Here is a 27,013-nt window from a genome sequence, read left to right as displayed (position 1 = left end):
GCCATTTGGGTTTATTACTTCAGAAGACTGAGTTGATGTGATTTGGGTAATACTTTGCAAAGTCTTTTTTTTTTTTTTTTTCTTTTTTAAAATTTAGTTTTATTGAGATGTAATTGACATGTAACATTGTAAAAGTTAAGGTATACAATGTGTTGTTCTATTTATTTACTACCATAAGATTACCACTGTAGGGTTAACTAACATCTGTATCACATCACATAATTATTATTTATTTTTGTGGTGGGAACAGTTAAGATCTAAGATCTTCAGAGCTTTGAAGTTTGTAATACAGTATTGTTGTTTATCACTTTTTAAAATTTAATTTGTTTTAATTGGAGGATAACTACTTTACAATATTGTGATGGTTTTTGCCATACATCAACATAAATCTGCCACAGTGTTGTCTGTAGTTTTTAAGTGCCATTATTTTCAAACAAAATAATGTCACTTGGCCATCTATGAAATAAATCTTGTGAATGCATTTTAAATGAGAGGTTTAGATTCCAGTCAAATTCCACAAATCATCAAGGAATCACGATACTGGTTACACCTGAGTGCAGTGGATCAGGCCCACAGAGCCTGAGATGGAGACTGTTTGACCTTCTCCGACTCCTTTGTTCCTTTATCCAGTCTGGTAGAGAAAACCACCTTGAAACACAAATGCTGGGCTTTCACAAGCCTTGCCCAAAAAAGTACTGGATGTTTTTGTGGCCCACTTATTATGGTTTTTTTTGCACCTGTGTATTCAGGTGGGTTGGAGAGAAGGAACAGCTGCTTTGAACAGGGAGCTCTAACTTCAGATTTAATCTGTGTCGTGGTTCTGTTTCTTGGGTCCAGGCGACTCCTGGATACGGAGGATGAGCTCAGTGACATTCAGTCAGATGCAGTGCCTTCTGAGGTCCGAGACTGGCTGGCCTCCACCTTCACACGGCAGATGGGGATGATGCTCAGAAGAAGCGAGGAGAAGCCGCGGTTCAAGAGCATCGTCCATGCAGTGCAGGCTGGGATATTTGTGGAGAGGTAAAGATATCTGTCATTCAGTAACCAAAGCAGTGAAAGGGACACTGGTTTCTAATAACTCAAGACTTTGCTTTGATGTAGGTTTCGTATTTTTATAAATACTAAAAATTCTGGGTGGAAACAGTCTTGAATAAGAAGAGATGGAAAACGTATCTCTGCAGCATCATTAGCACAAGCTTTTTGCCTTTGCTTGGAATTCTTTTTGTTCACATTAAGACTTAGTTTGAGTTCAGCCTCTGATTTTTAAAAAAAGACATATCTTATCGTCATTATTTGACATACATGGATGATGTCTACATTGGAAAGAGGTCCAAGATGCTTTGTGAGGGTATTGATCCAGGGAGAAGTTCAGTCAAGGGGTTTGAGTTCCCCATGACACTTTCCAATTTTGTAAGTCACTTTGCTCTTTGAAATTAAATCGCCCCCATCCCGAGAAATAGATTCCAGAAATTGATTTATTCTTCTTTTAATCCTTAGTATACAATTAAGAGTTTTAGAAATGCTGTGGTTGGCTCAAAGTTTACCTGGGACATTTTTCTCTTTAGTTTTTGAGTTCTTTTAGTTCTCTTTTTGAGTTCTCTTTAATCTTTTAGTTCTAAACAAAAATCTTTCCTAAATGGGTCCCCCATAGGAGTTCTTTTTTCAGAATAAAATAATACATTACATACTATCTGTGCTACACTATAATTCACTTCCAGCCGAAGAGGAGACCCATTTTAATAACTTCATTTGGGTCACATAGACTTAATTTTTGTTTATTTGTTTCTAATGGTTTACATGTTTGGGATTGCTTTAATTTCATTTGATTTGAACATTTAAGCCCCTTGAATGACTATGAGAAAGGTTGTAAAATAAATTTTAGGTTCCTTGGGTTTATCAGATGATACGACTTCTTATTAATTGTCAATACTTGTGTAATACTTGTGGCCTGCTAATTTTTCTTTGTAAGATATAATATTGTATTTTTTTTCCTTCTGACTTTGCCAGAATGTATAGACGGACATCAAACATGGTTGGACTGAGCTATCCACCAGCTGTTATTGAAGCATTAAAGGTAATACCAATAAAAAAGTCTTACAATGTATATGCTGCCCTATAAAAAGTTAAATTTGTTGTTAGAAAATGAGTTTTCATTTACAGTTCATTTATAGTTTTCCCAATCATTCCTGAATTTTTTCTTTCATTATCTTTTCTTATCTGTTCAGTAACAGTATTGCTAATTTTTAAGCCTTTGTACTGCCATTAAAAAAAAAATATGGAATTCTGTGTAGTTTCATTTCTTTCTGCTCTCTTGGAGTAGTTTGGTGATCAGTACAGTGATCTAGCATAATGAGACTCAGTCTGACTTTGGCCATAGGAGATCAAATTTGTTCTGGTTATAAATGTCCAACATTAGGAGGAACTTTTGTGACCATAATTCTACCATTATCTTCTTACCTACTCTATGTACATTTTGTAGATGAAGAGACTAAGACTCAGTGAGACTAAAAAAAAGGCAGAGACAGAACTAAGGTTTGATACCAGAGTTATAGGCAGATAGATAGCTCTCAGTTACATTTTATGTGTGAAAGTACGTTCTCCAGAACCCTCGTCCTCTTCATGTATCCTACTGTTTCCCCAGAACTCTCACAAAACCTGAAAGTTCCATGGAAAGTCACAAAATGCTTGAGTTTAAAGAGTTTAAATCCTACAGAATGACTCCCAATCAGACAAGCTCTTGGAATTGTATAGAATATCTCTAAAAGGCCTTGACAGTGAAAGTGTATGTCGCTCAGTTATGTCCGACTCTTTGCGACCCCATGGACTATATAGTCCATGGAATTCTCCAGGCCAGAATACTGGAGTGGGTAGTCTTTCCCTTCTCCAGAGTATCTTCCCAACCCAGGTATCGAACCCAGGTCTCCCTCATTGCAGGCAGATTCTTTACCAACTGAGCCACAAGGGAAGCCCTTGTGTAGATGTATTTTTGTATGTGTGTGTAGATTCAGGCTCACTGGTCTTTTAAATTTAGGGGCTGTGCTAAGGCCCAGGATCACGGAACTGGTTGACATTGCCTGGTGCCTACACACGGAGTCATGTCAGCTTAGTCAAAGAGGTTCCAGCATTCTGACTCTCATTAAATAGGCTTCCCTGGTGACTCAGTGGTAAAGAATCCGCCTGCCAATGCAAGAGACATGGATTTGATCCTTGGTCCAGGAAGATCCCCTGGAGAAGGAAATGACAACTCACTCCAGTATTCTTGCCTGGGGAATTTCATGAACAGAGGAGCCTAACAGACTATAGTCCATGGGGCTGCAGAGAGTCAGACATGACTTAATGGCTGAAGAGCAACTACAAAGATATTTTAATCTTTCTCTGAAACCTGAAAAGTGTATCCCTGATAGAATTTTCAGAAGATAATTTAAATTCCCTATTCGCAGAATCAGATCAATTTAATGTCAAAAAAGAGCTCTTTAGGGCCAGTTTGATTCCCTTTCTCTTGTCTCAGGGACATTCACTAGCTGACTTTGGGAAACTCTGTATTCAGATTCTCAGTTCACCATTTTCTGTCTCTTGTCAAGTCATCTAGGACAGGAAGGGTGCTCAGGAAAGATACAGCAAGAAGACACATGTTTTCTCTCCCTCCTCTACAACCCCAACTCTAATGCTTAGTAAATCATTGTATAATTCACAGCAACATTTCTTATTTAATCTGTGAAACCACTTTATAAGATCTGATGTTTCATAACACCCACTGTGAAGTTGCATTGATTTTCATAATTGAATCTGAAACCTTCAGTGAAAGTCTTAGGAATGTTAAAAGCATCTTTTATCCTTAATTTCTTCCTTTATCGTGAAAATAAATACAGGTGGTTATATGGGTACTAAGAAATTTATGAAAATATTTCTTACAAATTGGAGCTTCTTTTCTATACAGAATGACTGAAGAAATGTGAAACAACCTGTGATGTGCATGAATTGTTATTTTATGCTTGGGGAAAAGTAATTCTCAGAAGCACACATGTTGTCTTTTGGAGGGGAAAGTTACCTTGATGATTCAGAATGAATACTAACTCTGAATTGCTGCCCTTCTCCACACCTTTGCTAATACGTGCGGAAGGCTAAAGCTCTTGTTTCTCTTGGTTGTATGCTCTGTTTACCGTGGAAGTTCAAGACCTTTTTACAATGTAATATTTTTCTGTGTCCCTAGACTCTGGTTTTATTTTCAGTGGATTGGAGTTGAACTGGAGAGATGACATAGATTCTTTTTTTTTTACATAGTGGTTATTAGAAAAAGGTTATTTTTCACTCCGCTGCCAGCAATTTATATGGAATCGCTATTGTTTTCTTCTGTTACAGAAAATTTCCCAAAAGCCTGAGAGAATACAATTAATAAAATAATCATCCTGCTACTGTCATCTTAACCTTTGTGATTAATGTAAGAACATAGCACAAAATAACATTTAAGGAAGAGAATAATTAGCCACCACCAATCTCTAAATTTGAAATATGCTGCACTTTTATTCTTTTTATTTGTTTCCATGCAGTGAATACTAGCTTCTAATTTGGGTGGTTTTATCTCTAATCTTCTAAGGTGGGGTTATCAGAAATGGAGAATTGTGCTGTTCTTTAGAAGGGCATATGCTGTGTGACTCAGGAAGAGACACCCTGGACAGACTCCAGGTTTAAAGTGGGAGGAAATAAGGAGGTTCAGGCTCCCTTCACGTTAGACTAATAGGAAATTCACAGGACTAGTGCTTGGGCCAAATTTGCTAAGAAGAGAAGATTGGTTTAAGGCAGTTAAATTAGGTGCTTGTTAAAATGCATATTCCAGGCCACAAGCCAGGATTCTTCAGAATCCTCCACCAAAGAATCAACATTTTTTTTCTGAGCACCCCAGGTGGTTCTAAAGAACACTGAAATTTGAGAATATGAGCTAAAGTCTCCCAAAAATGAGGGGCTAGAGAGACTATCCATCTCACAGTTTCTCACAGTATCCATCCTTCTGTTTCTCTAAGGTCTAATATTCAGAATAAATCTTGACTTTTTACTATGATTATCTCTTCATTTCCAGTGATAGCTTTTTTTCTTCTTTTATTCATTTAAGTGAAGAGGATTAAAAATAGTCAGATGTGTCCAAATGTTTTCCTACCTACTGAGTTGTCAGTGGACTTTTCTTTAGGACTATTAGCTAGACAATGGCTGTCATATGACAGTGCCAATTTTGGTAGCCAAGGTGAACCTTAGGGCTTCCTTGATAGTTCAGTTGGTGAAGAATCTGCCTGCAATGCAGGAGACCCCTGTTCGATTGCTAGGTTGTGAAGATTTGCTGGAGAAGGGATAGGCTACCCACTCCAGTATTCTTGGACTTCCCTTGTGGCTCAACTGGTAAAGAATCCGCCTGCATTGCAGGAGACCTGGGTTTGACCCCTTGTTGGGAAGATCCCCTGGAGAAGGGAAAGGCCACTCCAGTATTCTGGCCTGGAGAAGTCCATGGACTGTATAGTTCATGGGGTCACAAAGAGTTGGACACAACTGAGCAACTTTCACTTTAAAGGTGAACCTTGGGTCTTGGATTAATCTTAAATGGCTCCGTTGTCTGTGGCCTAGGCACTCTTGGGGGTATTTAGGGCCTAAGGCTTGGGTCACAGCACATATTCACTGAGTTTACAATGTCATCTGTCAGTAATGCTACCACTGGGGCATCAGTGGAGTTATTGCCTGGTATTGGCATTAGACACTTCATTTCATCTCTCTAGGGTGGCCATCTATGAAACTGGAGAAAGTTTTTAGGGTTATAAGGGTTTGCAAATGTGTATCAACAGTTCCTACTGTGCCTGGCACAGAAAATGTTTAGCCCTTGTGGCTCTTTACTTTTTATAATGGAGGAGAAATTATTGAAGGCTAAGGTGAGGTTTACTACTAAATGTGAATTGAAACAATCTGTTTGAAACCTTTCTGGGAATGTTTGGTTTTCCCTATATACAGTTGGTTTCCCTGTGCCCTGGTGTCCATGAGAGAGACCCTTCATGATCTCAGGGTGATCTTCATGACTGGGATCTTTGGAGAGGAACAGGATTGGGATGGATAGATGATGTTGGAATGCAGTGAAGGCTGATGTGGGAGTCAATGGGTCCAGCAGTTTCTGAAAGCCAAGATCTCTTCCAGGAGACCATCTGACACCTAGCTTAGGTTCAGTGTGGTCTCACATGCATCCTTATTGGCATGCTCACGGCAGTACACTTTCCTTAACCACTGAAATAAAACTCTTGATATGCTGAGAAACCAAATGACTATTGCTTTAATTATTTCTTAAGCAGCCTTTGTTTATAACATCCACAAGTAGCTATATATAAGTCAAAGACATATTTGACAGTGTTTACCATTTTATGGACAAATAAAACTCTGAACTTTAAGAGTAGAGTGTGAGGAGTGTGTTCAGCTTAGCTCTTAGTTTTATATTTTCCAGCAAAGTGACTTACAGATTTGAGGACTCAGTCCTCAGATCAGTGACTCCAGAAGTGATAACATTTTTCCATCCCGTGAAATGAAGGCTTTGTCCTTGGTTTCAGCTTAGCAGATTAGATTCTTGAGGTGACACATTGTTTTGCATTCTTCATCATGCAAGTTTCTGAACACTTTTAAGTGCGTTAACATTCTCCACAATGGACTAAGAGGAAGTCAGTAGATGGTATCACAGGGTTGGTTAGGGGTAGGAAAGTTATTGTGAAGTCAGTTAAAATTTTGGAATTCAGCAGAAGTAGTGGAAGGTTCAGAGAAGGCAATGGCAACACACTCCAGTACTGTTGCCTAGAAAAGCCCATGGACGGAGGAGCCTGGTAGGCTGCAGTCCATGGGGTCGCAGAGTCAGACACGACTGAGCGACTTCTCTTTCACTTTTCAGTTTCATGCACTGGAGAAGGAAATGGCAACCCACTCCATTGTTCTTGCCTGGAGTATCCCAGGGATGGGGAAGCCTGGTGGGCTGCCATCTATGGGGTCGCACAGAGTCAGACACAACTGAAGTGACTTAGCAGCAGCAGCAGCTGCAATGGAAGGTTAATGGAAAGAGCCTGAGTTTAAACTTCAGTTGAACACGTGTTTGTGTTTTTGCCCCACATGTATTCCTAACACTTGCCTTCTATGAATCTTAGGGAAATTAGCTAACTTCTCAGTTTTCTCATTTGTGAGATATGACTGATAATACCTACCACTAGACTTGTCTTCGGAGAAGGCAATGGCACCCCAATCCAGTACGCTTGCCTGGAAAATCCCATGGGGAGGAGCCTGGTAGGCTGCAGTCCATGGGGTCACAAAGAGTCAGACACAACTGAGCGACCTCACTTTCACTTTTCACTTTCATGCATTGGAGAAGGAAATGGCAACCCACTCCAGTGTTCTTGCCTGGAGAATCCCAGGGATGGGGTGGCCTCGTGGGCTGCCGTCTCTGGGGTCGCACAGAGTCGGACATGACTGAAGCGACTTAGCAGCAGCAGACTTGTCTTCAGGATGAGTTATGTATTTATCATTGATCATAATGCCTAGGTAGGTACCCAGTAAATTATAGCTCTTGTTATTACTAATAAGGCTATTTCATATTTTATCAGCAAATGCTATGTAGGATTGCCATATTGGAAAAAGTTTGAGAGGGGAAACAGTATTAGAGTCTTAGATTGTGAATTACCAAGTTAGGGCTACAGGCAAACCCCAAAGTAGGGAGATAAGTGTAAGTGGTTATCAACTAATGAATTCTTTCTTTCTGCCCTGACCTGTAGGATGTGGACAAGTGGTCCTTTGATGTCTTTTCCCTCAATGAAGCCAGTGGGGACCATGCACTGAAATTCATTTTCTATGAGTTACTCACTCGCTATGATCTGATCAGCCGTTTCAAGGTCAGTGTCTAATTAAAACAAAACAAAACAACTGCACATATTTGTCCAGCCTTGCAGGACTTTTGGGCTAAGACCAAGAGAATCCTTCTAATGTAGACTGAAAGCCGCTCTGGGGTGACATGTTCAGAAAGCCACTGCCACAGACTCCACACTGAGGGGAGCTTTCATTATTCCCTTGCCTGGTGAGCTCATCAACAAGGGAGAGACTGGAGCCACCTATTTAGATCCCAGTCTTCCTAGAAGTACAGCTGGAAGTCTGAACCAGACCTACCTGCCTGCTCTGCCTACAGTTCTCCTTTCAGCCAGACTCTGTGTACTAATGACCACCACCAGCAAGGAGACAGGAATGGAGATAGAGTGTGCATTTATTGTCTCCATGAACTTCTCTTTCGGCCACTTGGCTCAAATTCACACAAATACTCTCACTTATCATCTATGATAGATCATTGATATTTCCCAGCCATTTATGTTTTAAATTAATTCTTCAACTTTAAGAGCATGAGCCCATTCCAGTGTTCCACCTCCTCAGCCTTCTAATTCCACAGATTCTGGAGGTGGGGTCCTATTCTCTAGAGAACCCGAGCTTTATCTGCTGGCACTGCCGTATCATGCCCCTCACATTTCTCTCATCAACGAATGAGTCTCCAGAAGCAGGTCTTTTTCTGTATAAAGTATCAATTTGTCTGGGCAGCATGATTCTTTATCACTTTCCTAAGGACTGCACATTTGGGAGTGTGTTTATTACATAGTTATTAGCACTTTATGACAATGGTCTTTAATTTCTTTTGCATCAGAAGCCTGTTTGACACTCAAAGGTTAATACCATGTCTGGTAGACCAGACACTAGAATGAGATTCAGGAGATCACCTGGATCCTGATGTCAGTTCTGACCCAGTAGCTATGTGACCTTGAGCAATGACCTTTACCTTTCTGTGACGATCCCATCTGGGAAAAGACATTGCTTTCCTAGAAGGGATAGAACTCACTATGCCAGTCCAATGATTTCAATAAGAGCAATAACTATGAATCTTATGCTTTCTTACAACAAAATTTCCAGTGGTGTATTACAAAATACCTGGTCAAACATCAGGTCTACCCAAAGTTATACGATCCCCACCTAACTCTAGTTCTCAAGAACTGGCATCATTCACACTTACCTCTGTGTAAGGAACATTTTGAAGCAAGACTTAGTTACATCATGGACAGGTTTCAGGATTTCAGAAGAATTCTAGGCACCAGCAGAGGTGGTGAGCAGGAGGACTAGCCATGTTACAACCTCCAGATGGATGCTAGGCAGCTTGGCAAGGGCTGGATGGACAACCTGCTAGAGGGGAGTATAGAGCTCTCATGCTCCACTCATGCCCACCAGGAATCCTGGATTTGCTTTTAAAGTCCCTTATATTAAGGAGAAAGAGTAAATGGCCACTTTTTCAAGTTTCCTCTCTCTCCACCCGAAACTCATTTCATTCTCTTCTTGTTTAGGAGCTACTGGTCACGATCAAAGAGGAGGAGGGCGATGATGGGTTAGGAGTCGGGACCAATCCCATTTTATTGGCCCCTGTCCTGGAATGGAGTTTTCATCCTGTCAGCTTAATGTCTTGGGTTTTATTTTGTCAGGCATACATGCTGGAAGATGAAAACAAAACACAACAAAACAGTATTCAGATAGCTTGAGGAAGAGGATGGTGGGGGAGAGTCATATTTCTCTTGATCTATTACTGTGGTTCATTTCATAAGATCAAAAGGCAGATCTTTCACTGACTGAGCCAGTGGAGAATGGGACATGAACTGGTCTCATTGGACACTCCCATCATCAAACTGATGCATAATTGCAGGCTTTTAAGGCTTATGTTTTTAAAATAGAAATATTATAGATTGGAAAAGAATAAAAACAAATCTGAATGAAATAGACTAGTAATTTCAGAGTCTTGGAGACTTGACAAAGAAATTGTTTTTCAAAAATTTTGTTTTATCTATTTTGGGGAATTTTGTTTGTTTCTGTTATTTATTAAAATAAATTCGAAAGAAGCCTGTTTAAAGATCCAGTGCATGCTCAAGACCTCAAAAGAAGCTCCAGTACACATGCACACACCTTTATCTAGCATTTCAGTGGCCCATAGCTCGCCAATGAACAGCTCAAAGAATCTAAGTTCATTGGATCTTCAATTTAAAAAGATAATGAATTAATCTCTCACATCTGAAAGGCTATATTTAAATTTTTTTAATCCACAGATAGTAAATATGGAGCAATGTTCCCAAGGAAGAACATAATACGGATTCTCATGAAGCACTTATTTTTTTCTTATGAATGTGATTTCTAGTCTCCTGGAACACATACTTTATTTTTCCCCCAATCTTACAATTGATAATCTACCCCAAACCAAGGAATTGATCCAGAAAACTAATACAATGAATGTTTTCCAAGGCCCCTTATTTTGTATAGGCATTTTGCAGTTGTTCACTTTCTGCCAAATAGAAAAAGAAAGTATGTATATTACCCATATTTGAGACAGAAAGCAGCTAGGATAACTGGAAATATTTTTCCAGATTGCAAGGCACCAGTAAGTTGGGCTTCCCAGGTGGCACAACTGGTAAAGAATCTGCCTGCCAGTGCAGGAGACGCTAGAGACAGGGGTTCGATCCCTGGGTTGGAAAGATCCCCTGGAGTAGGAAATGGCAATCCACTCCAGTGTTCTGGCTTGGAGAATTCCATGGACAGAAGAGCTTGATGAACTACAGTCCATGGGGTTGCAAATAGTCGGATGCAACTGAGCGACTGAGCATAATAATAAGTTGCCAAGTAATAAACACAAGAACACAACTTGTTTCTGTTATAGAACAGGCTATCATTTGTAGTTTGTTTTTTTTCTCAACTGTCCAGTGTACCCATCAGTCCTTCTAAAGGGTGCCGTTTTCAGAAGGCTTGCATTTGTTTTACAATCTTTTTATAACTTAAATCGTTGTGTACTTTATGTTTTCCCACAAGTAAATAAGATGCTGCGTAGTATTTGTTCATTTATTTCTTAACAAACAAAGACTTGAACCTTTGCCTGAGATTTAAGTGAACATCTGCCTTTTTGCCCTCAATGTCCTTGAGATGATCCTGTCATTACCCTGGGCCTCTGAACTGGAGAACAAAGAACAATTTGCAGGGCAGACCAGAGACTTCCTGTTAGATTTTCAAATTATCCAATACTTTGTTCAGTGATTTTCATTAACTTTGAAAAATTCTTGTGTCCTTGTGTGCTCTCTTAATGCTTTCAGAAAGAAGTAGCTAGAATACCTTAGACTTTTTTGGTCTCTCAAAGCTACTAAATCACTAGCCAATTAACCTTGCCACTCTCTTTCAGATCCCCATTTCTGCACTTGTCTCATTTGTGGAGGCCCTGGAAGTGGGATACAGCAAGCACAAAAATCCTTACCATAATTTGATGCACGCTGCTGACGTCACACAGACTGTGCATTACCTCCTCTATAAGACGGGAGTAGCAGTAAGTACAGATAGGAACTCAGATTACAAAAGATGTGACGGTGACTTTTGTTTTTAATTGGAGGCTGTTTCTATTCTGGTGAGGTTGAGCCCACAAGAAATGTATTGTTTTACAGACTTCCTATTCCCCAATAATTATCTAACCCAATCATGGAGAGTGTTGGAATTCCTTATTGCCTGTGACTTTTTCTGCATCCTGGACTTGATGAAAAAAAAAATCCGGTAGTAACTTGTATCCTTACTAGGCTATGGCCAAATTAAATATAATTTCTATAACTAAATATGCATTTCCAGATATAGAGAGTGGTACTATTAATCTCTTGCTGTGTTCAATCACATTGATATCCATGCATGCTGAAATTGAATTGAATATACTCGGGAATCATATTATACACAATTTGCTTTTGGTTTAAACCAATAGATCTTTTTTACAAGGGCTGTGGTTATTCCCATCTTGTTTATTATGTGCATTTGATTTTTTCGAACCTAAAGGTCAAGCTTCACCTCTAACCATTTGGAAATTTCTTGCTTTGATCCAACATTTTAGCTCTTTAGATATTTTTGAATCTCTGATCTATAACTCATTGTTTTAACAAACCTACTCAATTTTGTCATGTACTTCTTGCCCTCTTTGCCTTAATATAAACTATTCATTTTAAAGATACTGCTGTTAGTGACAGTTAGATCTCTGTAGTAAATCTTTATGCCTTTTTACTTTGAAATCTTCTTCACAATTGACATTGGGATAGACATTTAGGGGGTGTGGTTATTAATTAACCCATAAACCCAGTACACATTTGTTATCTTTTCTGCTAGGGCATGTTGAGAGGCTTGGTCTAATATCTCATATTAAATATGGAATACAGTGGGAGGAGTGTGGGCTCTGGAGCTAGATATAGTTGGGTATAAATCCTTACATAATTGCTTATTAGGTTTGTGACCTATGATAAATTGCTTGAATCTCTGAGTCAAGATTTCCTCATTTCTAAAATTGTGAAAAATATTCTGTCTTGTGGAAGTACTGTGACAGTTGGGAATAAAGTATCAAAAGTATGAATGCTCTCTCTACCTCATAAAGAAAGCTCAACAGTTAGGAATTGTTCTTATTTAAACTCTGTAAGATTTCCCTTAACCTCTCAGCAGTTTTCATGTTTTCTTTATTATAAAGTCAATTATAAAAACAGTATATAAAAAGGTGTTTTTAAAATTTTAGAAACTCTACATAGGAACCTTGTATAATATGATAAAGGGTTTTTGCCCCAAATTTAGAGCAGATATCAGTTTATGGTGGTTCCATGAAATCAAGGAGCAAAACAGGAATCCAACATTAATATTGCTAGTGAGCACTTTTCTGGAGATTCTCAATCAGTGCCATATGGTATCTGCAAAAATTGAAGAAGCTTTCTATGAAAATAATTTGATGATCTGTCAAAAATAAACCCAAAACCCTATAAATTATTAGATCAAGTAAAAGGCTCAGTAAGATATGGATAAAGTAACTGTCTTATACACTGTTTCCCAACATACATTCCCAACAGTTTTTAAAAAACCTACAAATTACCCATGAAGAACTTCAAAATTAATGAAAAGGAAACTGAAATTAAAGGGCACGAAAATAATGTTTAAATAAGTGAAGAAATATACCATGTTTTTAATTGAAAGCCTCAATATGAAACAGATGTTAATTTTTCTCAAACTCATCTTTATAAATTCAGAGCAATACCAGTAAAAATTCTGAAAGGATTTAGCATACAAAATAATAAGCTGAGTCTAAAATTTACGTAAAATAGATATTTAAGAACCATAGAAAAAACACTTTTGAAAAAGACAGTGTGTGTGATGGGGTAGTTCTTACTCTACTAGATGTTAAAATATCTGCTAAAGCTATAGTAAAGCAATGTATACAGTGTGCAAAAGTAGACAAATATATCCATGGAATTGATTGAAGTTTTAAAAACTGAACCCAAATATCGATTGAGCACTTACCTATGTGCCACGTACTTTATAAGAGGATGAGGGTGCATTGTAGCTCTTAGAGAATTTGCATTCTGGTAAGAAGTTACAGGTAAAAGACCAATGAAAAAGTAAAGAAGAAAATATCGCTAGTATTCTGCAGAGGATTAGAACAGGGGACCCACACAGGGTAAATTAAGTTTTATGAGATAGGAAAGGCATCTTTCCAGAGGTAATATTTAATCTGAGACAGTTGTGATTTTAGGCTTGAGTCATGCTAAGAGCTGAAGGAAGGTATGCCAGTGGAATTAGTGCAGGATTAGTCAACTTCCTCATGACTGGAGGGAGTCAATTGTACGCACTTCTAGTTATAAAATAAAAAATCATGAGAATGTAACGTACAGACCAAGTTGGCTTTGTAGGCTTGGCTAATGGGTCTCAGTGTTATTCTAAGTGCAGTGTGAGCCAGTTAAAGCATTTTGCCATGGGAGTGTGATGATCTGGTAAAGGCTAGAAAAGGATTACTGTGAAGAATGGGTCTTGAGGCATCATGTTGGAAGAGTGTGCAGAAGTCTCCTGGAAAGATGATGGTAGTTTGGACGAGAAAGGACCTTCCTGGGGTATAGAGACCAAATGTCCTGTTGCTGAGGTAGACTTGAAAGAATTGGATGGTATAATAGGATTTCAGATACTAAGGAAGGGAATCAAGAGGACAGATTAGATTTTTGGTTGGATAAACAAGGTTGATGAGAGAAGCTTTCAGGGAAGGGGAGTCAAGAGTTTTGATTCAGACATGTTGAATTTAAGATCTTTATGAGATATCATTGTGGAGATGTTAAGCAGGAAGAAAACCAAAGAGGTCTAGAGTTCCGGGGAGGAGTCAGGGATGGACAAGCAGATTAGGCTCTCAGGGGCATATCAATATTATTTAAGGACATGAAACCAGATGACATGGTCTGAAGAAAGGGTGTGAATAGAGAAACAGAGGCACTGTAAAGTGAGTCCTGGAGCAGTCTAAAGTTTAAAATGGAGCTCATTACTTCACCATTTTAGTTTGGATAGTTTCCTTTAGAGGATATCATTTGATTAACCACTCAATTAACATTCAAAGTAACTTGAGATTTTTTTGAGAAACTCGGCCTTGGAGATTTTATATGGCCCTTGTTCATCCAGATCATTTACAACTATAATATATATTTCAAAAATGGTGTGTGCAAAAACAATAAAATGAGGACAAAGAATTAGAGCCAACAATAGTAACTGAAAAAGAGTAGCCAGTATCATTGGGACAAAACCCATGACAGTGTGAGGTTATGGAAGCCAAGGAAAAGAGCTCCAAAGGAGAGCTGTGACTTGTGTGCAACTTGCCGAAATGTTGAGCGGGATGAGGACAGAGAAGCTACCACTGCCTTTGGCAACATTGGGAGTCATTGGTGCCCTTGTCAGGATCAGTCCCCGTGGTTTGCTGGGGATGGAACATGGACTGACGTATGACAAGGACAGACCTGCAGGTGAGAAAGTGAGGACCCATCTATAGAAAACACTAGTAGAGGGAAAATTACTTGGTTCCGAAAATGTTTGGGGGACGGTTCATTTGGGGGGGAAAAAAAAAGCAATGGTTTTTATCCTACTTGAAATCATTCACCAAATATCAGACAAATGAATTAAAGATGTGAGCATAAATTTTTGATTATATTAGAAGAAAATATGAAGTTATGTTTATAACCTTGAAAAAGAAAATCCTTTCTTAAGCCTCAAAATATGAGTTATATAACAAAATATTGATTATTTTGAGTACATGAAAATGAAAACCTGTAGGATAAAAAAAAATCACTGTAATTAAGTCAGTACTTGAGGAACATATATAGAGATCAAGGATTAAGATCCAGATTATATAAATCAACAAGAAAGTGGTACAAACCCCGTGGGCAAATAGGAGGAAACACACTGAGTTAATGTTGTCCTATCGCCAAGTCTCTGTCATGAGGTGAATTTTGTCCCCTTTCCCTAATCTCCAGTGCCTCGGAATGTGACTCTGTTTGGAGATAGGGCACTTAAAGAGGTAATTTAGGTAGATGAAGGGCATTCCTTATAAGAAAAGATTAAGACACAGACATGTAGATGCCCTGAGGAAAGAGCATGTGAGGACATGGGGAAGGGAGTCCTCTGCAAGGTGGAAAAGAGCTGTCACCACAAACCAACCCTCCTAAAACCTTCATCTTGGACTACTAGCCTCCATAATTCTGAGAAAATAAATTTCTGTTATTTAAACTGCTTGGTTGGTGACGCTTTTATATATCAGCTGTAGCAAACTAATACAGTGGCAGAGCCAGGATTTGGTCTCAGTCTGACTTCTAACATTTAAATACTTCATGCATTTAAATGTTAATATTTAGCCATGCTTCTGCAATGCTGGTGGCGAAAAAAAAGCCCTGACATTCTTATACCTTAGTATGCTCGTGTGGTGAGGATTAAAATGGATATGAAAATATACTTTGAAATCATCTGTTTGACATATACGTAGTTAGCACCTACTGCATTCAGTGTACTATGGAGACATAAAGGTGAATCATAGGCAGTCTTTTTAGCCATCTGGAAAAACTCCCAAGCACTTATGCTAATGTAAGTTATCATTAACATAGATTAACATAGATGTTATTTCATAGCAGCCAATGATCATGACGTACTGCATACTATTCTTGAATGAGCTCATTTGCCATTGCATTTTCATTATCAATTCAGGCCATATTCAGAATAATTCTTAAATATAGAAACTACTTCCTGCCCACTCTCTCTTAGAAACGCAGCTCAAAACAAACTTCTTTCATTGCAAGCTTACGAAAACAGTAGGAAGCATTCTGATGAATGGAGAGCATATTGTGACTCTAACCTTTCATTACAAACCAAGTGGGAGAAAATGGTTGAAATCATTTCAGTTTTATAAACTATAAGACACATAGGGAATGAAAATATCCCATTGATAAAGTGATGTCTGGGCTTCAGCATCCACCGTGTTACTCATTGTAATCTGTTTATATTACTCATTATTGCTTAGCCTAGATGCCTAGTGAGGCTTGAATCTTTTCATCATGATTTTGCTCACATCTAAGAAAATCCTTGAACAGAATTAGACTGAAGAGTTGTTGATTGAATAGATATGAATCAGACTCCGAGCTCTAGTCTGCTTTTGAGTTAGATCACAAGATTTCAAACTCCAAGCCTATCCTTTGTCCCATTGATTGCTTTTATTAGGCAAGGTGCCATTAATTTTTCTTTTGCTTTTTTTTTTTAAGAAAAGAGAAATGTGTATCTTGTTTTTTTGATTATAAATGGCATTATCATATTTATAAGGGACACACTAAGGACATGTAAACAGCGTCCTGGTTAAAGAGTGCCAAATAATTTTATTAGGGTTTATGGTCAGTATAATTTTGGGCCCCATGACCTCTGCCCTCTGATGTCACATTTTTTAATACATTATATTAAATAGCAAAAGGGGTTCTGCAGATACAGAAGGGTGCTAATCAGAGGACCTTAAAATAGGGAGTTGATCCTGGATTCTCCAGTTGGGCCCAGTGTAATCACATGAGTCCTTAAAACTCATGAAGTGTGTCAGGGGACTTCCCTGATGGACCATTGGTTAAGACTTCCCTTTCCACTTCAGGGGGTGTGGGTTTGATCCCTGGTCAGGGAGCTAAGATTTCAGATGCCTCATGGCCGAAAAAAACCCAAAAGGAAACAGAAGCAGTATTGTGGTAAATTCAATAAAGACTTTAAAAATAGTCCACATCAAAAAAAAAAAAAAATCTTTAAAAAAAGAAATGTGGCAGAAGGAAGGTGAGCAGGACTCCATCAGCTGTTGCTGACTTGAAGATGGAGGTGCCAAGTGGAAAGCATGGAAAGGAAATGAATTCTGCCAATGCCCTGAAGGCACCTGGAAATGTGTTTTCCACAGAGCTTCCAGAAAGGAACATAGCCTGCCAACGCCTTGGTTCAGCCCTGTGAGATCTTCACCAGAAAATCCAGCCGCACGATGATGGCTTCTGACCTACCGAACCCATAGGAGTGTGTGCCTTCCATGGGTGGTAATCAGTTAAGGGAGCAAGAGAAAACCGATAGATGGAAACAGACTACTAAAGAAACTCTGTCGTTCACCTGTTGAAGTTACAACTTGCTAATAATGTCTCCTCTGGCAATGACAAATTATCCATGTCTTTTCCTTCAGGTTTTCACAGCCCGCTACTTGTTCCCCACTCCCAGCCCACAAACAAGCAGGGCTTGCTCTCCTGAGTCATACACAACATAATTCAAAATCCACCTTTACCCATTGGCGAGGCATCCCTGTCGTCGAATTAGTTGGGACACTCATATTTTGTAGACGGAAATTCTGGAAAGGTCTATTACTCACACCTTGTCACAGTTTGATAAATCTGGAATACAATTATCGTGGGAATTAAATTTCTGACTTCTTATGGTTTGTCATAAACCTTTGGGATTGACAGTATTGAATTTGGAAGAAGCAAGGAAATCTGAGCTATATTGAAATATGAAACTATATTGAAATATGAATATTTCCCACAAAATAGCTTTTCCCACTCTCTGTTTCCAATAATGCTACCCTCTAATGCCACCCACCATTTTTTTAACCACTCAGGCTAGGAATGTCAGGATCTTTAAATTTTTTTTAATTTAAATTTATTTGTTTATTTTAATTGGCAAATAATTGCTTCACAATGTTGTGATGGTTTTTGCCATACATCAATATGAATTTGCATAGGTATACATGTGTCCCCTCCATCGTAAACCCCCCTTCCCACTTCGCTCCCAACCCTGTCCCTCCAGGATCATCTTTAATGCAACCTCCTTTGGATTGCAACCTCTTTGTGGCCACCTGCATTCAGTGAGCTGATCAGCTGTAAGGATTCTAGTTCCATACCATCTGTTCATCCTATAAGGACTTTTCAATCCAAAAGTAGAGGTCTTACTTCTTTCCTTTGTACTCTCTGCTTTCCTGTCTCTGTCTCAATAGCATGCTGAACATATTATCTTTTGCATGTAAACTTCACTGCCTAATAGACCTGATTTGTATTCTTCATCCTGGCTTTTAATGCCTGTCATCACAGGGCCCTAATCAACCCTCACTCCTGCTCCACTGGGCTTCTCTCACAGCTCAGTTGGTAAAGAAGCTGCCTGCAATGCAGGAGACCCTGGTTCAATTCCTGGGTCAGAAAGATCTGCTGGAGAAGGGATAGGCTACCCACTCCAGTATTCTTGGGTTTCCCTTGTGGCTCAGCTGGTAAAGAATCCGCCTGAAATGCAAGAGACCCCGATTCGATCCCTGGATCAGGAAGATCCCCTGGAAAAGGGAAAGGTTATCCACTCCAGTATTCTGGCCTGGGGAATTCCATGGACTATATAGTCCATGGGGTCACAAAGAGTCAGACAGGACTAAGTGACCTTCACTTTCACTTTCACTTTCCTGCTCCACTAAAGGGAATCATTTCCTTACTTACAATGAATCAGCTTTTGCCACTGGTACGTTTGTTCATTCTGAAAATGCCTGATTCTATCCTTGCTCAGTCCAGGCTTCATTATGTGTTTAATTGTTTGTTGTATGTTCATTTAATAGTTGTTGGTTTTGATTTATTAGAAGTAAGTTATACTTAAGATATAATTTTGTCAGTATATTTGGATAAGGAGGGGAGTTACACTGATATTTGTGAGAACTGTGATTGCGTAGTTATTTAGACACGTTCTGCTGGTTGAACTGAGGCTCTGTGATTCAGCTGGTACACTGTCTCCCATTCATAATCTTATCTTAAAATGTTAAATTATTAACTTGACATGAGCTTGGAGAAAGAGATATGTTGGTGGGGGGGAGATAGGTGGAGGAAGTTAGGATAAATAAGCAGGGACAGGGTGTTAGGGAGGAAAAGAAAGACATTGCCAAAATAAGAAAAATATATGTGAATGAAAAATATCAAGAATATTTGTAATATAAATTCATAACTATGCAATTTTATGAAAAACTGAGTAAACATATAAACAGTGACCCAAAGGAATAGTGACTTAGAGAATATAAAGTAAGAACTCTGGAGTGTGTGGCTTGTCTCAGGACTAGCCTTGGGACCTTGGGTGAGTTACTGGACCTCTCCTAGCCTCAGTTTTCTCATCTGTGAAGTGGGGATGAAGAGTACCTACCTATATGGAGTTGTGTGTATTGCGTGAGTTTCTTTGTGTAAACAGGCGAACACAAAGGGAAGCTCCCTTAAGTGTTAACCCTGAGGAGGATGTCCTTGCTGCTTTCAGGATAGTTTTACTGTTTTCTTGTCACTGTCAAGATTTTATTTGCCAACTTTTTTTCATTTAATTTTGTTGATTTTTCACCTTATTCTCTTTTCTCCTTGCGTCTTTTTGTTCATGGTGCGTTAGTTTGGTTTTTTGAGATGTATTATCAAGAATGCCAAAATGTTTCCTGACATTTCATGCTGCGTTCTGCTACAAGTCATTTTTTAAAATACAGTTTTTTCCCTGAGTTTTTTTCTGTGCTCATTCCTTCCCTAACTATGAAGTCTTTTCTTCATAGGTTATATGTAGTTTGTTTGTTTTTCCCTTGTGCCTGCTGATGTTTGAGGAAACCTATCCCCATCCACATCACCAAAATTGGTAGTTCAGTGTAGTTATTATCTTCAAAGAAGACAATGATTTCAGTAGTTAGGTGAAGACCAAAATTAGTAATTAATTGGAAAAAAGTTAGTGAGAATTACTAGAAATTAACCTGTTTGCTTTTAAATCATTTTTGTTAACAAATCAAATAAATATGTTGTATTCACTGATATCTAATAGACAACCCAGGCTGCCTTCGTTTTTAAACTAAATTTCAATTACATTATTTACTTATTTAAAAAATTTTTGACCTCACTGTGGGGCATAGGGGTCCTAGTTCCCCAACCAGGGATCAAACACATGTCCCTGCAATGAAGTGTGGAGTCTTAACCACTGGACCATCAGGGAAGTCCCCGGCTGCTTTCTGAATTCCTCCAGTTTAGGTACTCATATTTGCAATACCTTAACCGTGCCTCTGTCTAAGACTTCTAGTTTTATTTCTTCAAAGGAATGGGAACTTAAAGATTTCATGAAGAAAACTGAGTGCAGAATCTCCCTAAATTTTTATAATTTTTTCCTACTGTTTCCCAGTGATCATACCTATTAAGACACCAGTTCTTTTAGTGACTGTGCAAAGCATTGAACTTCTATGGACATAACCTTTTGTGTTTATATTTTATTGGTTTAGGTCATATTTTATTATATAATTATAATAATAAGTACAATTTGTCAAAATTGCATTTGAGATAAATCACACTGAAGCTTGTAATCATTAACTCAACTAGTACAAAAGTAAGCAGTGATACCAAAGGGTGAGCTGACAGTACAAATGTTCCATCCTACGGGCATCAGGCAGTGTGGTTTACAGAAGGGAGGGGAGGCACCAGTGAATCCAGAGTCTCTGAAATAGAAGTCAGTCGAGGGAGCTTCAAACAGAGCAGTGGTTCTCAAACTTCAGCATGCATCATAATTATCTGTATGGCTTAGTATAACACAGATCGGTGGGCTGCAACCCAGAGTTTCTGATCCCAGTGGGACTGGGGTGAGGGCTTGCATTTCTAACAATCTTCCAGGATTCTAACTCTACTGTTACAGGGAACACACTTTGAAGACCACTGAACTACAGCCAATTTTGGTAACACGGATGGGGACAGGTTTCTTCAAACATAGATTGGTGGACTGCAACCCAGAGACCAAACATTATTTGGCAGAAGACCAAATGTTGTCTTTCCACTGTATCTACTATCCATCTTCTAGTGGATAAGCACTAGGTTATCTGTTACTCTTAGCTTTGGTATTGTGTTGAAACTTAAAATTGTTTTTCTGTGTCTACTCAGGAACTTTATTTGAAATTTGGTAAAGGATGGAATGAGAACTGTTAAAGTCTCACATTCATTATTTTTTGCTTCTTTGAAAAAAAGAAAAAAAACCTACTAGTTAGCTCCCTCAACCGTGCTAGGCAGGCTGTTTTCAAATCACACATTCCCCAGTCTCCTTACTGAAGGGAAAAAAAAAACCAACCATTTCTGTCTGTCAGAAACTCGTGTTTGGCAACAGCTTGCCAGCTGCAGGGTGGATAGGCAGCAATGTGGGTGTGTTGTCAGCAAGCTGAAGACTTTGTCTGAGAAGCAGGCAGATTATGTGATTGCTCTGTAATCTCCTTTTCAGAACTGGCTGACGGAGCTGGAGATCTTTGCTATAATCTTCTCAGCTGCCATCCATGACTATGAGCACACCGGAACCACCAACAATTTCCACATTCAGACCCGGTGAGGATGTTGAAATGTTTGGAAAAGAGGCAAGAGGGGTCAGGGATAGAGTGTGGAAGTCAGAGAGGGGCAGCCACCTTTCTTTTGCATGGTGGCTCTATTTTGAGTTTCTGAAGAAAAAATAAAATGAACTTATATAACAAGAGATCAGCTGGGTCAGCTTCAATCAAAACCTAAGAATTAAAGAAACCATTTGCTCCTGATTCTCCTATGTTATTCACATTAAATATGGATATACTTCTCTTAGTCACTTCAATCATGTCCAAATCTTTGCGACCCCGTGAACTGTAGCTCACCAGGCTCCTCTGTCCATGGAATTCTCCAGGCAAGAATACTGGAGTGGGTTGCCATTCTCTTCTTCAGGGATCTTTCCAACCCAGGGATCGAACCCACTTCTCTTGCGTCTCAAGCAGATTCTTTGCCACCTGAGCCACCAGGGAAGATCTATTCTCTAGTCCAAGGCTAGCTATTTATGTAGGTATGGGCTATGCATATTCTTTGTTGTTGTTCAGTCCCTAAGTCATGTCCAACTCTTTGTGACCCCATGGACTGCAGCACATCAGGCTTCCCTGTCCTCCACTATCTCCCAGAGTTTGCTCAAGTTCATGTCCATTGAGTTGGTGATGCCATCTAACCATGCGTACTGTACCCATTTCTAATAGGAGGTGAAAAAATTTACATTAAAGGTGCAGATACCATGTAGGCTAAATCAGGGAGGACAGGCAAGGATTGAAGTAATTCTCTTGACATTAGCAATAGCAGAGCCATCTTACCCTCTGACCTCAGGGATTCTGCTGATGCTTTTCTCATCCTCCCTGATTTCATCTCTGCCCTATTCAGGGGGTATGTCACTCCCCGACACACGGCTTTGGGAGCTAGGTGGTCTCTTTGTAGGCCACTTTGCACCCTCTGTAAGGAGCTTCACAGGTAGACACAAACCTCTGTGGGGCATATTAAATATAGGTCCGGGTGCCTCCCTCAGAACCTCTTCATTGTAACAGACATCACAAATCGATTTTGGTAATTTTTTTCTTACCAAACTGCAGATTTGTATTTAGTATTCCTCTCGGCACAGAATTCCAGGCAAGCAGTACAGTCAATTGTCATTTCCGTTTAGGGTAAAACCTTATCTGCCTTCTCCTGGTCTAAGAACTTAACCTCTCTTACGACAATGATGTAGAACTGGAGAGACTCTTGACAGTAGGATTAATTGGATCTTGACATAGAAATCAAAAGAAGGTAGAACTGGAAAAAGGCAGTGAGACACAGAGAAAGAATATTGTGGAGAGGGTTGAGTTTAACGCTAAAATACTTGCTGTATTGAAAGGCAGGTGCACACTCCAGATATATTTGTGTTTGTTAAGTCATTCTACATGTGTTTAATGAAGCCAGCACTTAATTATGGGGCACACAAAAGAAGACAATATCATCCGATCTCTTGTTTTGAAGGGCATTTCAATAGAATGGAAGTGGACAAAAGGTCTTCAGCCACATGCTTCATTTTCTGCTTTCTGCCTCCTCATAGAGTGTCTCAGCTGCTGTGGAGCAGCTTTCTGTAGCTTTGTTGCAAGACCTTTGAATACAGGGATTCCACAGAGCATCTCTGTTTAATAGGTATCTGCCAGTGGAGCCTTGACAGAGATGGCGGTGAATAGCACCTGCTGAAGGAAGAGAGGTGGGTGGAACATTTGTACCTGGATCTTGGCTGGAGAGCAATGTCAAAACTAGTCACAACTCAGAGGAAAATGGCTTAATTACAGTAGTTAGAAAATAACTTAATGTCACAAAATACACATCAATTGGTGCCTTACTTACTCAATGGATGTTAAGATTAGATCTTCCACCTCCTCGGGATTTGCTTGTTTTGTGTTATCTCCACTGGAGTGGGAAAATTCCAGAGGGTTCAGTTGAGCTTGGTTTGGAATGACATTTAAACTTTCATCTTCTTTAACTGAGTTTTATCCATAGCATCTTTGCCTCTGAGATCCTTGTTTAGGAAAGTAAATATGTGACCAGGTTCTTTGCTCTTCGATGGGCAGACTGTTGAGCCTAACACTTTCAAGGTATTCTACATACATTCCAAAGTTTGGAATGTGAATGATACTTGGAAGTTATCTTGAGGGGAAATGGCTGAAGTGTCAGAATACATTGCCTTTATTCAAACCCTGAAAGCCACTGTGGAGCTCTGCAGACTCTCAGTGTATATATCTGGGGCTCAGTTTCCTTCATGAGAAATGAACAAGCTCTAATAATCTAAAGTTTCATTAAATTAAATGTATTAAAATAGTATACCTCCCTATGTTGGTGTCATTCAACTGTTTGAGGAAGCGACTAACAATTGTCATATAACCCTTATATTTTTTATTCTCAACTTCCCATGTATGACTTTCACATGGCAAAATTTTAAGATCAAGCTACTAACAAAAGAACTTGCAAACTGTACCTTCCAGGTGGTATGTGTTCAGAGAATTACAACTAAAACAAATGAACACATTCTCTCATTGAATAAAATAAAAATAATCATTTCAGAAAATATAAGGAAGTTTGACATGACCTGCATTTAAAAAAAAAAAATCACCTTTGCTACCACTACAGGTAATTGAGATCTTATTATAGAATAACTTTTAGAGAGTTCTCAAGTTGGATATCACATGTGAAATAATATCCATATATTGACATTTCAATACCATACAAACATCAATTGATAAATTGTAGTGTTGGTGTTAGCTTTTTGATTGATATAAATGACATGGGGCCAAGTTAATTGCTAAAATAGGATAAAAAGATGTTGTATTTCTATCTTTAGGAGAGTTACCTGAAAAATCTCAGCTGTTCAACATCCCAAATTATTTTTCTTGGCTTTCTGTTCAGGTCTGACCCAGCGATTCTGTACAATGATAGGTCTGTTTTAGAAAATCACCATTTAAGTGCAGCCTATCGCCTTCTACAGGAGGATGAGGAAATGAATATTTTGATCAACCTCTCGAAGGATGACTGGAGGTAAGGATGAGCCACAAGAGAGTTTTGGAAGCCAGGTAAGGAGTGGTGAGATGAGATGAAGTGTGCTTGTTTTGAAGAAAATAATACTCTGAAGTTTTTCTTGCTGTTTATTTCTCTTTTTTTTTCTTGACACAAATATTCAAATATATTGTAGGCACTTTGGACATATTTGCTATTGGTTACCTTAAGAAACTAGTATTTTGATCTTAAATGAATTTTTTCATTTAACATATTTTTGTCATTTTATTTTTGATTGGACTTCTTAAAAAAATCTTTCAAAATTTGCTAAGGAAATTGACACTTTAAAATAATCATGAGTACTTAATTCTGTCACCTTTGAATTCTGTCAAAGCTCTACTTGGGTAGAGCTGAGTTTGAATACACAATCATTTATTAGCTATCTGTCATTTAGGAAGCTACTCAACCCCATTACACCTTTTAAAAATTTAATTTATAGAAAATTTATAATAACATTTACCTTATAATTTGGTTAGGGTAATAATAAATGCTAAAATCCATCTAAAATGCTTAATTCACTTTGTGATACATATAGCAAGCCTGTGGATCATTGTAGCTGTTAATGTAGGGTCAAGATGTTTCGAAACTTGTAGGAAAAGTCATTTAAATGCTTAAAAGCTTCTGAATCTACTGTGGTGCAAATAATACTTGTATTTTAATTAAACAATTTGTTGTTTATTGAATATCTCTGGGTCGTTATACAAGGATTCAGAGAAATAAGCCATTCTGAACAAACAAATCGGAAACTGATATTCAGGAAGAGTTGGCTATTAGTTTCCATGCAGCTCTAGTTCATTAAAACCTAAAGGAGTATTTGTCTTGGATTTTATTGGAAAATGGTAGATTTAAGAAGCATCTAAAAATGCAGAGCATTTCAGTGAATCAATGCAAAGCTTTCAGAAAAAGGAGCCCTCTATCCAATTTAAATGTTTGTAAAAGTATAATGAAAAATTTGAATATGGCAGAGAACAGCTTTACACATATTCAGATCTGTCCTGGTTTTGAAGGATTTGTGCTTGTTTAGATCCTGTATGTTCCTGGTCTCAGGACAGTCTAATGAAGTGCTCCAGAGCTTACATGATTACCTCTTTTTTTTTTCTTTCTTTCTTTCTTCCCACCCTCCCTTCCTTTCTTCCTTACTTTTCTTATCCCAAGGGAGGGAAACAGGGAGGCAAAGTTGGGTAGGTGCATTCTAGAACTCCATGAATCCTAAAGAAAGTTCAGCAAGGCTATCAGGAAGTTCTTGAGCCACAGTCAGCCATCAGAGGAGTTCCATGTCTCCCAGGAAGAGATACCCTCAGTCACCTGATGCAGCCCAGGGAAACATGACCTTGGGCAAAAACGGCAATAGTTTTCAGAATGTAGTAGCTGAGGCCCATGGCCAATTAAAGTCCTGTAGTTGGAAGTCTGTGTGGTATATTCTCATGGCCACTATCTCATGGAGATTAAAATATTACACTATGCTATGCTAAGTCACTTCAGTCGTGTCCAACTCTGTGTGACCCCATAGACGGCAGCCACCAGGCTCCCCCGTCCCTGAGATTCTCCAGGCAAGAACACTGGAGTGGGTTGCCATTTCCTTCTCCAATGCATGAAAGTGAAAAGTGAAATCGAAGTCGCTCAGTTGTGTCCGACTCCTAGCGACCCCATGGACTGCAACCCACCAGGCTCCTCCATCCATGGGACTCTCTAGGCAAGAGTACTGGAGTGGGGTGCCATTGCCTTCTCCGAAAATATTACACTAAATGGCTGCATAATATCCCATCTGTGGAAGTGCCATAATTAGTTTTGAATGTGTGAGTATGGGTACATTTGTGTGTTTGGGTTATTATGAAGAATCCTACAATGAATATCTCTTTAATGTATTTTTATGTGTAGAATTAACGCATCACAGAATGTTTGATGTTTTAAAGTTCTTGTTGAACTTTGTCAAATTGCTTTCAGGTAATGTGCTGATACTGCTGGCCTGTGGGATTTGTGGGCATATGGGAGTTAAGGCTGGATGGGCATAATTGCCTCTTAACCTATTTTCAAAGTACAGATATGCCACTTCTATTATCTATAGTTTTGTTAAGGATTTTCTATTTCTACTTAACTATATGTTTGTCAGAATTTAGTTATGCTATTTGTGCTTCCACTTTGCTATGATCATGAGCCTCATTCATTGTTTAGTGTACTGCTATGTTAGGGAGGCTGATTTTGGCAATATCTAAACCCACAATCATTGCAACACACCGGAACATATCAGTTCACACTGGAATACACTAACATCCACCAATGCAAAT

At 38.8% G+C, this 27,013-nt stretch overlaps 1 protein-coding gene across 15 annotated transcripts in view; it reads left to right on the top strand.

Moving 5' to 3' along the window:
- PDE1C (phosphodiesterase 1C) overlaps positions 1–27,013 on the top strand; it is a 642,269-nt gene that overhangs the window by 517,938 nt on the left and 97,318 nt on the right. For all 15 annotated transcript variants that reach the window (XM_086396479.1, XM_086396463.1, XM_086396468.1 and 12 more), the window contains 6 exons: positions 838–1,020; positions 2,008–2,074; positions 7,776–7,892; positions 11,243–11,383; positions 21,610–21,710; positions 24,582–24,710. In XM_086396479.1, coding sequence (XP_086252605.1) covers positions 838–1,020; positions 2,008–2,074; positions 7,776–7,892; positions 11,243–11,383; positions 21,610–21,710; positions 24,582–24,710 — 738 coding nt within the window. The remainder of the gene's footprint in view (positions 1–837; positions 1,021–2,007; positions 2,075–7,775; positions 7,893–11,242; positions 11,384–21,609; positions 21,711–24,581; positions 24,711–27,013) is intronic.

Source organism: Bos grunniens, chromosome 4 (genome assembly GCF_055505025.1).
Source record: "Bos grunniens cultivar Pamir isolate PY7600 chromosome 4, Bosgru_T2T1.0, whole genome shotgun sequence".
In the NCBI taxonomy this organism is placed as follows: Eukaryota; Metazoa; Chordata; class Mammalia; order Artiodactyla; family Bovidae; genus Bos; species Bos grunniens.
The sequence above is the reverse complement of the archived record's forward strand: the minus strand, read 5'-3'. Positions and strand labels throughout refer to the sequence as shown.